This window comes from Lepisosteus platostomus, chromosome 5 (assembly GCF_059453375.1).
Source record: "Lepisosteus platostomus isolate fLepPlt1 chromosome 5, fLepPlt1.hap1, whole genome shotgun sequence".
NCBI lineage: Eukaryota > Metazoa > Chordata > Actinopteri > Semionotiformes > Lepisosteidae > Lepisosteus > Lepisosteus platostomus.
In genome coordinates, this window is record NC_142615.1 from 68,700,041 (window position 1) to 68,712,023 (window position 11,983).

The 11,983-nt window shown below is 54.3% G+C and overlaps 2 protein-coding genes across 2 annotated transcripts; both read left to right on the top strand.

Moving 5' to 3' along the window:
* The first annotated feature begins 3,932 nt into the window (after positions 1 to 3,932).
* Positions 3,933 to 5,122, top strand: LOC148671921 (epithelial discoidin domain-containing receptor 1-like). Its single transcript, XM_088632988.1, has 3 exons — positions 3,933 to 4,077; positions 4,523 to 4,765; positions 5,039 to 5,122. Exons 1-3 carry the CDS (start codon positions 3,982 to 3,984, stop codon positions 5,120 to 5,122), a joined length of 423 nt encoding a protein of 140 aa, XP_088489114.1. The 5' UTR covers positions 3,933 to 3,981.
* Positions 5,123 to 5,755: 633 nt separating this feature from the next.
* On the top strand, positions 5,756 to 9,004 carry LOC148671922 (uncharacterized). Its single transcript, XM_088632824.1, has 3 exons — positions 5,756 to 6,013; positions 6,764 to 6,867; positions 8,033 to 9,004. Exon 3 carries the CDS (start codon positions 8,254 to 8,256, stop codon positions 8,731 to 8,733), a length of 480 nt encoding a protein of 159 aa, XP_088488950.1. The 5' UTR covers positions 5,756 to 6,013; positions 6,764 to 6,867; positions 8,033 to 8,253; the 3' UTR covers positions 8,734 to 9,004.
* Positions 9,005 to 11,983: the final 2,979 nt, after the last annotated feature.

Consider the following 11,983-nt stretch of genomic DNA (forward strand, 5'->3'; position numbering starts at 1 on the left):
TGTCCCTCACATCACATCACTATCCGTCTGCGTGCTACATGTCTGTTCGTGTTTTATGTTTTTTTTTCTTTTCCGCAAACATGGGCGACATTAGAATAGGGAGTTTGAACACCAATGGGTGCAGGAGGGCTTTGAAGCGAGCTGCGGTGTTGGAGATTATCAAAGAAAAGAGCCTGCAGGTGACTTTCCTGCAGGAGACCCACACCGACAGCTCCAACATCGTCGCCTGGCAGCGGGAGTGGCAGGGGGACATCGTGTACAGTCACGGGTCCCCTGTGAGCGCGGGGGTCGCGGTGCTGTTCTCTGTGGGGTTCAAGCCCCTCTCTATCGCCGTCCAGGAGGTGGTGAAGGGTCGCCTGCTACTCGTGCGAGTAGTTCTTGGGAAGAAAACCTTTGTTTTTATTAACGTTTACGCACCCACCGACGTCGGGGAGAGGGTCACCCTCTTCAGGGAGCTTGAGACTGCACTGGCGACCTGCCAGCCTGAAGAGCTGGTCTTCCTGGGGGGGATTTCAACTGCACAGAGAGCAGCACACTGGACAGGAATCACGCAGAGCCACATGGCCCATCGGCCAGGGAGCTGCGCAGGATCCTCGTCAAGTCTGACCTCACTGACATCTGGAGGAGATGTCACGGGGACACGAGGCAGTACACCTGGGCCCAGGTCAGGGGGAATACCCTCTCTCTGGCCAGGCTAGACCGATTCTACTGCCGTAAACATCATTACAGCATCGTCAAGCAGTGCTCCATTTGTCCAGTGGGCCTGTCGGACCACTGCCTCACTGTCTGCACAGTCGTTGTGCCATCAGTGAGGTCCCGCAGTGCCTACTGGCACTTTAATACCCAACTGCTTGATGATGCTCACTTCTGTGACTGCCTCGTGTTCTTCTGGCAGCAGTGGAGGAGTCAGAAAGCCCACTTGGTCTCCCTGAGGCAGTGGTGGGATATTGGCAAGGTGCAGATTCGCCAGTTCTGCCAGCAGTACACCGGAAGTGTCACGAGAGGGATCCGTGAGTCCATGCAGGCTCTGGAGAGAGACATTCTGGAGCTGCACAAGGCTCTGGAGTGTCGTGCAGACAGGAGGCTAATTGATGACCTCCACACCCAAAAAGAATCACTCATTGGCCTTCTGGACACAAAAGTACAAGGAGCTCTAATAAATTCTAGGGTTCAGAGTGCATCACAGGTAGACGCCCCGACTCGCTATTTCTTCGGCCTAGAGAAGAAACCGGGCCAGAGCCGGCAGATCCACTGCCTGCGCTCGGAGACAGGGCAGCAGCTGCACGAGGCCGGGCAGATCCAGGAGAGGACCGTGCAGTTCTACAAAGTGCTCTTCTCCATCGAGGCTAGTGAGGACTCGGTCCGCACACGTAGGTTCCTTGAAGACCTTCCACAGGTCCCCGAAGACAAGAGGGCAGGGCTGGAGAGGCCTTTCTCCCTGGAGGAGCTCTCCTCCACACTCAGTGGCTTGAGCAATGGCAAGACCCCAGGTCTCGATGGCCTGCCAGCCGAATTCTATCGTGCCTTCTCGGCTGTGCTGGGTCCTGACCTGCTGAATGTATATTTGGAAAGTCTGGAGCAGGGGGACCTGCCACTGAGTTGCAGGAGAGCTGTTGTCACCCTGCTGCCTAAGAAAGGGGACCTGTGTGACATTAAGAACTGGAGACCTGTTGCTCTGCTGTGTGTGGATTATAAAATCCTGTCCAAGGCTCTGGCCAACAGGCTGAGGGTGGTGCTGGGGTCCGTGGTGCACTCCGACCAATCGTACTGCGTGCCCGGAAGGTCAATCTTTGATAACATATTTCTGATTCGAGATGTTTTGGCCACCTCCAGACTATTGGGTTTAGATACTGGTCTCATTTCGTTAGACCAGGAAAGGGCAAAGGCTATATCAAAGGATAGGGTTGAACATCAGTATTTGTGGAGGACCATGAGGTCCTTGGGGTTCAGCCCCATCTTTGTTGCCATGATTCAGGTGCTGTACAGTGACATCTTCAGTGTGCTAAAGGTCAACAGAGGGCTGAGTGCTCTGTTTCCAGTGCGGAGGGGAGTCAGGCAGGGTTGTGCACTCTCAGGAATGCTCTACTCCCTTGCCATTGAGCCTCTGCTACATCAGCTGCGCCGGGTCATCAGGGGCCTGTCCATCCCGGGCTGCCCCGATTCCACTGTCAAAATCTCGGCGTACGCTGATGACATCATGGTCGTGGTCGGAGGAGAACAGGATGTCAGGGCGCTACAGACAACTTTGAATGATTTCCAGCGGCTATCATCAGCCAAAGTGAACTGGGCCAAGAGTAGCGCCCTACTCCTGGGGGAGTGGAGCGAGATGGGTCCCCCAGCCTTGCCAGAGAGGCTCAGCTGGACCAGAGGGGGACTCAAATACCTGGGGGTGCACCTGGGGGATGAGGCCAGCGTGAAAAAGAACTGGGAGGGGCTCCTTGAAAAAGTGAAAAGTCGTCTGCACTGGCTGCGGAGGGGCGTCCTCTATCTGCCCAGAGAGGACAGAGGGCAAGGACTCATCGACATCCGGAGCCGGGTGGACGCCTTTCGCTTGCAGGCAGTGCAGAAGCTGCTGTTCGGCCCGGCCTCGCTGTCCTGGAGGGAGCTGACCTTCACCCTGCTGCGTCGAGCAGGACACCTCGGGCTCGACTGTGTGCTCTACCTGATGGACACCAGCAGGGTTGACCTGTCTCCACTGCCGCCTTTCCAGCGCAGTCTCCTGGAGACCTGGCGGCATCTGCGCGTGCAGAGAGAAGAGGAGCGGCCCAGTCTATACTGGACACTCAGAGAACCATTAATACACAATCCACGAATGGACATAGAACCGGGCCGCTCCTTGGACTTCACCAGCAGACTGGTCCACGCCAACATCACACAGCTCCACCACCTGCTAGACGCAGCGTGGAGTGGGCGTGTGACGCGCTGGGACTACACTCGCGGCGGTGTGTAGACAGGTTTCTTAGCTTCGCTCTGCTCTGCCTCTCGAGGAGATGCTGCTGATCCAGGGTCTGTTTGAGGACCATCACATTCCAATCACACAGCCTCCTTTCCCTGGTCTGCTAGTGTCTCCTGCGCTCAGTCCCGGACCGACGGGATCTCTCCTTGAGCCCCTTGCCTCAGAGGAGAGGTCTCTAGCTGGTGTTGGGGGGAAATGTCTGTACAGACTAGTCGTAACATCTAGGCACCAGGCCCAGCTGTCCGCGCTCCCTGACACTCCCTGGAGGGCTCGTCTGGGAGTGCCGGATGACGTCCGGCCTGCCTGGGGTAGCCTCTACAGATTTCCCCTCAACAAGAGGGCTGGTGATCTGCAATGGAGGGGTCCTGCACACCATCCTGGGGGTCAACTCGTTTGTGTCGGTTCTGGACCCGGCGGTGTCTGACGCCTGTCCCTTCTGCGCTCAGAGGGAGACGGTGTTCCACTGCTACAGCGCCTGCCCCCGCCTGTCGCCCATGTTTGCCGTACTGATCCGGCTCTTCACCAACCTTGGCCTGGCCTTCAACGATGTTATTTTCGTGTTTGGGGTGGGTCATACAAAAAAAACGGAAAAACTCAGACCCTCCTGGCTAATTTTCTGCTGGGCCAGGCCAAACTCGCCATCTACAAGACCCGTAAAAATAAGATCTCTGGATCCGGGTCTGTAGACTTGGTGAGGATGCTTGAAGGGTTGGTGAAGAGCAGGATATCGTTAGAATTTTTGTTTGATAAATCTCATAATGACCTCAGAACCCCATGTGTCTGTGTCCCCAGGGGAAGTTCACCACGGCCAGCGATGTGTGGGCGTTCGGGGTGACCCTGTGCATCTGTGTGTGTGTGTGTGGGGGGGGGGGTGTTGGGGGTGACCCTGTGTGTCTGTCTGTGTGTGGGGGCGACCCTGTGTGTCTCTGTGTGGGGGTGTTGGGGGTGACCCCATGTGTCTGTGTCCCCAGGGGAAGTTCACCACGGCCAGCGATGTGTGGGCGTTCGGGGTGACCCTCTGGGAGATGCTGAGGCTGTGTAAGGAGCAGCCCTACGCCTCCATGACAGATGAGCTGGTGATCGAGAACGCTGGAGAGTTCTTCAGAGACCAGGGCAAGCAGGTAACAGCCACACCTGGCCAGGAGTACCTGTACCTGTCTCTCTCTCCTGTCCTGCAGACTCACCCGTCTCTCTCCTGTCTCCTGTCCTGTAGGCTGACCTGTCCCTCTCTCTCTCCTGTCCTGCAGGCTCACCTGTCTCTCTGCTCTCTCCTGTCCTGCAGACTCACCCGTCTCTCTCCTGTCTCCTGTCCTGCAGGCTGACCCGTCTCTCTGCTCTCTCTCCTGTCCTGCAGACTCACCCGTCTCTCTCCTGTCTCCTGTCCTGCAGGCTGACCCATCTCTCTCTCTCCTGTCTCCTGTCCTGCAGGCTGACCTGTCCCTCTCTCTCTCCTGTCCTGCAGGCTCACCTGTCTCTCTGCTCTCTCCTGTCCTGCAGACTCACCCGTCTCTCTGCTCTCTCCTGTCCTGCAGACTCACCCCTCTCTCTGCTCTCTCCTGTCCCCAGGTGTACCTGTCCCGGCCTGAGGTGTGTCCGCAGGGCCTGTACGAGCTGATGCTGAGCTGCTGGAGCCGGGAGTCCAGGGAGCGGCCGTCCTTCCCAGCAATCCACCGCTTCCTGCTTGAGGACGCCATGAACATGGTGCAGCAGGACCGGCTCCGGCCTGCGGACTCTCGCGGGGCAGGATGTCCTCTGTGGGCTCGGAGGGCGGCGGCTCTGAGGGCTGAGCCTCTTGTGCGCCCCCTGGTGGCGTTCAATTCACTGTGACTGGCCCTGGTCAGGATCGCCATGTGATCGATCACTCCTGATCAATTCACTGTGACTGGCCCTGGTCAGGATCGCCATGTGATCGATCACTCCTGATCAATTCATTGTGACTGGCCCTGGTCAGCATCTCCATGTGATCGATCGCTCCTGATCCATTCACTGTGACTGGCCCTGGTCAGTACACTGTCCAGTCCTGTTAGACCAGGAGAACAGTTTTGGGGTACCGGCTCCTCGTCTCTGCGCCCCGGTGTGCAGGAGAGACGCGAGGGCCGCGTGATCGGACCTCAGCAGCTCGTGGACAAGCCGACCTGCGTCACTAACGGCGGGGAGGAGAAATGACTCTGCTGCTCGCTCGGCGTGTGTGCGCGGAGGTTCTCACGTCTGTCTGTTTTAATAATCTCATGTCGCACGCGTGTGCGTCACTGTTCACACTACAGAACAAACAGGTCGCCCCGGAACGGCGATCGATGTGAAACTGGCTGTGATCGTGGCGCCCGCAGTCGTGACGCGGCCCAGCTCCCCCCGAGCGCCGGTTCTGCGGTCGTCCGCCCAGCCCGGTCCGGAAGGTGGCTGCTGGAGACAGGGGAATGATCTGGGAGCTGGCGGGGTGTCGGAGGGGACAGGGGAGCACAGAAGGTGTTAGAAACTTTTGCTCCACCAGTTTGAGAGGGGGCAGACTGACCCCTCCAGGACCAGAACTGGACACACACACTGACCCCTCCAGGACCAGAACTGGGGACACTGACTGACCCCTCCAGGACCAGGACTGGACAGCCCTGCTGCAGACACACACACTGACCCCTCCAGGACCAGGACTGGACACACTGACTGACCCCTCCAGGACCAGAACTGGACAGCCCTGCTGCAGACACACCAGGGTTTACTGGCATCTCCATCAACAACCTCTTTTGTTAGATGATTGTTGTTAGCTTTTTTTTATTTTACTATGTCTCTAGTGTAATAATGGAATTTTTTGACAGCACCTTGACAGTTTAACAGAGAGGACTGCAGACTACTGACGAACAGGGCGACATTTAAGTTTTAATTCCACATCAGTGCAAAGTCCAAAAGGACCCCGGCCATCTCTCGGTGGAGGTGGGGCTTCCAGCACATACAGGGAGCGAATCCCTGAGCTCTTGGCTCAGGGGACCACAAGGGCCACCGACTGCAGAAGAGGCCTGGAAAAAAGCAGGAAACCGCTGCCGTTCGACGCGCGACACCAAGAGCACAGTAGGTTTCGGCTCTATTTTTTCACAGCTCCATGGTCGCCCAGGTCAGGCGCCCCGCGTGGTAGCTGTCAGAGAGGGAAGGGCTTAGAATAAGACGATGAAGAGGAACAAAAGGGTCAAGCAGCTACAACGTACCGGTAGTGCATTAGTGCATCGCCACAGACGCGGACCTGCAGTTCTGCTCCAGTTTCGGTTACAGTAAGGTTTACGTGCAAAGACCAAATAAATGCATTTCTGCTCGTTGCCCAAACCTAAGATTTGTTGTCAAAATTAATGCTTGGTTTCAAGGCGAAACTGTTTTTAAGAGGCAGGACAATTCAGCTGAAGGGATTGATTTCTTCCTGCTATCCACTTGTTAAAGAAGAAAAATTCAGAGTTGCTCAAATTCAAGACCAGTACGTCTTCCTCTGCAACTCCACAGATGTTGACCTCCAGTTCTGCTCCTGTTTCGGTTACAGTAAGATTTACGTGCAAAGACCAAATTCAAACAGATTGTATAATGGTACATAGATATCGTTTTATAATGCACAATGTTTTATGGCTCCAGTGGAGCCTCATACCTGCTATGCCAACAATAAAAACAATGATCTTTGCACTTTTATCTGTCCAGCTGATACGCCTGTTAAGAACAGAATGTCAAAACGCAGCATTTTACCAACATGATCAAGCCAGGTTGGTGCATGACTTTGAAATCATGTACAAAGGTTGTGATGTTAATCATTTAACATCTCTGTGTTGGGTTTGATTTCAGTAACGAACCCAGGCTCCAGAGCTATGTCGGCCTCAGAAACCATCGAGGTGGCCACACTCGGACGCCCCTTCCAGCTGGGGATGCTGTATGACTGCCAATTCCAGGTGAGAGATTCACACTGAGGTGACCTGTCTCCAGCTGTAAGACCTTGACAGACACACTGATTCCAGGTGAGAGACTCACACTGAGGTGACCTGTCTCCAGCTCTATGACCCTGACAGACACACTGATTCCGGGTGAGAGATTCACACTGAGGTGACCTGTCTCCAGCTGTATGACTCTGACAGACACACTGATTCCAGGTGAGAGGTTCAGACTGAGGTGACCTGTCTTTCACCTCTATGACAGATTCCAGGTGAGAGCCATACTGAGCTGAGCTGTATGGACCCTCTTTAAATTCTGATCTGATGCAAGTTCGATGTAAGTTTTCCCCACACATCAAAGACGCAGCTCCTTCGACGTCTGCCTCTCCACACTGCAGATCGCTACTGAATCCTATTGGATGCCATGCTGCCTGATAGTCTGGCTCCTTCCTAGGACTTGTGCTCCTCCTGCGTCATCAGGCACTGTACACCCACGTTCACAGTCCTTGGTGTTCCCAGAGACAGAGTGTCAATGATAAGATCACTTCCTCCCTGGCTTCCAGTCATACCCATCTGGTTCCAGTCTGGTGGCATGTAGTCCCCATAGCGTTAACCCACAGTGGAAACTCCATCTGGCTCCAGTCTGGTGCCGTGTCGTCCCCTAGCGTTAACCCACAGTGGACACTCCATCTGGCTCCAGTCTGGTGCAGTGTCGTCCCCTAGCGTTAACCCACAGTGGACACTCCATCTGGCTCCAGTCTGGTGCCGTGTCGTCCCCTAGCGTTAACCCACAGTGGACACTCCATCTGGCTCCAGTCTGGTGCAGTGTCGTCCCCTAGCATTAACCCACAGTGGACACTCCATCTGGCTCCAGTCTGGTGTCGTGTCATGCCCCTGGAGCAGTTGGGGTTAACAGCCTTGCTCAGGGGCCCAACGGAGTAGGATTCCTCTGTCGGCTGCGGGATTTGAACCGGCAACCTTCCAGCCACAGGAACAGATCCTCAGCCACAGAGCCACCGCTCCGCCCCAAAAGAGTATTGAATCGAACCCGGGCCGCGGCGGTGAGAGCGCCGAATCCTGACCACTAGACCACCAGGGACGCTACAGCGCAGCTGAAAGATCACTCCCTGTAGTGCGACAAGCTTGCAAAGCCCCATCAACACCTCTATCTCTTGTCTCCCCGCAGGAATCACATTATGGGACGCCGAGACGCTGCAGAAAGACATCGACGTGCGTCCTCAGCCGAACACAGATTTCCAGATCATTGCGTCCGACTCCACAGAGGACAAGGCGTCTGCTCTTAATGTGGAGGCGAGCTTCAACATCGGATCTTCCGTTTCCGTCTTCGAAAGGGGGGCTCTGGCCAGCAAGCACTTCGAGCTGCCTTCCCAGCCGGGGGTACCAGCCATGCTGACAACTCTGCACGACTCCGTCCAGTACGGCGCCGGCGAGATCATGAGGTATCGGGTATCCGAGATGATGATGTGGGAGTACGAAGTGGTCAAGGTCATGAAAACAGTCAAAGAACTCAAGGACAACTTCGTTAAGGCTTCCGGCAAGTTCATGTCGATGAAGGAGATGCTCGAGAAAATCGAAATGGACTTCGAGACGATCGAGGACCAGATCATGCAGCTTATCAGGCTGTCCTCCAACTGCCTGGCGCGGCTAGAGGAGATCGCCCTGAAGCCCAACGCTCTGTCCAAGGCCGCCTACATCGAGCTGCTCATCCGCAACGAGGAAGAGGAGGCCCGCATCGCCGAGCTGCGCAAGATGAAACATAACGCCGAGATCCTCGCCAAGATCGCCAACAACGAGAAACTGCTGCCAGAGGAGCGCAGGATCGTGAGGGAGATGCTCAAGACGTCAAACTGGCGAGCTCCGCGGTGAGAGCCTGGACTGCAGGACAGTGAACACGTTCCACACCGCCCGAGAACTCCTGCAGGACACTGAACATGTTCCACACCGCCCGACAACTCCTGTAGGACACTGAACACGTTCCACACCGCCCGACAACTCCTGTAGGACACTGAACACGTTCCACACCGCCCGACAACTCCTGCAGGACACGGAACACGTTCCACACCGCCCGAGAACTCCTGCAGGACACTGAACACGTTCCACACCGCCCGACAACTCCTGCAGGACACTGAACACGTTCCACACCGCCCGACAACTCCTGCAGGACACTGAACACGTTCCACACCGCCCGAAAACTCCTGCAGGACACTGAACACGTTCCACACCGCCCGAGAACTCCTGCAGGACACTGAACACGTTCCACACCGCCCGAGAACTCCTGCAGGACACTGAACACGTTCCACACCGCCCGAGAACTCCTGCAGGACACTGAACACGTTCCACACCGCCCGACAACTCCTGCAGGACACTGAACACGTTCCACACCGCCCGACAACTCCTGCAGGACACTGAACACGTTCCACACCGCCCGAAAACTCCTGCAGGACACTGAACACGTTCCACACCGCCCGAGAACTCCTGCAGGACACTGAACACGTTCCACACCGCCCGAGAACTCCTGCAGGACACTGAACACGTTCCACACCGCCCGACAACTCCTGCAGGACACTGAACACGTTCCACACCGCCCGACAACTCCTGCAGGACACTGAACACGTTCCACACCGCCCGACAACTCCTGCAGGACACTGAACACGTTCCACACCGCCCGAAAACTCCTGCAGGACACTGAACACGTTCCACACCGCCCGAAAACTCCTGCAGGACACTGAACACGTTCCACACCGCCCGACAACTCCTGCAGGACACTGAACACGTTCCACACCGCCCGACAACTCCTGCAGGACACTGAACACGTTCCACACCGCCCGACAACTCCTGCAGGACACTGAACACGTTCCACACCGCCCGACAACTCCTGCAGGAAACTCCATCTTGCGTTAAATCTCGAGTAAACCAAAACACAGAATAATGTTCGGGTTACGTAAAATAACTGTTCCTAAAAGTTCAACTGAAATAAAATAATAACTTAGTTCTACTCAATCCCTTAGTTTTAAAATCTACAAAAATCATTTTAAATCCTCTAAATTCAAAGCTTTCCTTTCACCAGACCTCCAGCCAGACTGATGTTGGCCTCTCTCTCATGCTGTCGGGCTAAAGCTGCCTTTCAAATCAATCGGCATCCTGCTGCGACAGATGATTTAATGTCCACAGGGGAAAGTGTGATTATAGATCATAAAGACCGCAGGACACCTCAGGGTTTGCAGACACAACAGTCAGACAAGAGAAAGAGTCGCTGCCCTTCCTGACCACATCTCCTTAGCAGAAGACCTGAACACAGATCAAACGCTTCTAAGGAACAGTTCTCAACACGTCAGTGTGAATTTCAAATTGCATTTCAATGTTTTTTGACTGGCGTCTGTACTTGGTAGATCCATACGCCGGTGAAAAATGAAAAATACCTTTCCTCTGAGTGACCTGTCGTGCTCTATTTCTGGGTGACCTTGGACATCATCCACCTCTAACGAACGGTGTTGACTTCTGACGATTCTTGTGCACTCTCTCTCACCTGTATATAAAAGCACACTTCAGTCACCTGCAGGCGCGAGGCCCTGCTGACGAGAGACGCTCTGGTCCTCAGGTACGGGGCTGTGAAAGAGCGAGAGGCTGGAAGTGGGGCCTGCTCCTCCTCTCTCTCTCCACCGTGTGCGCTCACAGGGTCGGTCTCTCTGAACGTGCCGAAGACGGGCGGAACTCAACACCCCTGCCTGGACGATGAGAGGAATAACAGGCGATCAAAACATTTAAGGACACCGACCGACCGACCTTGCCGAGAGCGTTCATGAGGTTTCAGACCGAAGTTCGGGAGGAAGGCGAGAGCCGCCGCTCGCCTGCGCTCGTCAGTCTCACACTCAGCACATCTCACACTCCTCCACCGCAGCAGCTCAATCCTCTCCAGCGCACTCTTTACAGTCCAGCTGCACCACGGAGAGGAGACCCAGGAACGCCTGAGGGGCGACGGAGAGGAATCCACTGTCACACACAGCAGTGACACGGGCACACGCAGTCACATGGGGACACCACAAGGGAACTCACAGCAGATGATCGCTCGACGGCATCGCAGCCGAAACACGGGGTCGAGCCCAGAGAATTTCACAAGGCACTCAAAGCCAATCAATCTCTCTCTTTTCTTGAGATCACATGTTAATGGAGGTTCCAGGAGAGAACATCAGAGCAGGAACAGGATACCCCCGTCCCCACAGTGTGACTGTTCCCGCCAGAGCCCACAGACCACACTCACTCCCCAGCACAAGTCCTGAACTGGAAGACAAGAACCGGGGCAAACCAGTAACTTACTGCTGATCACTACTTAATAAACTTCAAGGTTTAACAGACAACCTGCAGATCTCCTGTTTTCAGTTTTTATATCGTTTTTGTGAGTCACACATCCAGAACACCCTTTCATAACGCATCTGTACGCCCTGTTCTTGCATTTCTTTGGTTTAGTTTCTGCTCACTTCCCCTGGAGTGAAACACACCTCCGAAATAAGTGTTTATAAAACTTTCATTTCTCTTTACCTGAACTCAAATAAACCTGCAAGAACACGTCATCATACAGAGCTTCAGCACAGCGTATTTCCTGTCACTTATTTTTATACCGTATTACTGTTTTTGAGGTGTCATCTGAACCGAAGCAAACCTCGAAAACACGTTTCTCGTTTCTGTCGATTTTAGCAGCGGTGATGCAAACCTCCAATATAGACGGTTTGAAAACGTCGTCTCTGTTCAGCTGAAGTGCAGCAAATGTGTGAATCCCGGTTTTAAATTCATTTATTGATCAAACTGTTAAACAAACTGTTTCTATCAGCCCTGGATCTGACATGAGCCGCAGCGAAACCGGAGCCACTTCGACACACCGGTATCCTACAATTTCATTAAAAAAACACTTAATATTTACTTCAGGAGGAGGAAAAACAAATATCAGCGAAACAAGCCAGCTAGTCAAAGAAAAAGCACATTTAAACCTACAAAACTACAATTTCACTCAAAATGTCAGACGCAACTGAAATTAAAGAGGCCTTCGAGATCACTTCAGTGAGCTCAATAATAAACTTTTACACCAACAGACCCACAATTTCACCACAAACACATGGAGCTT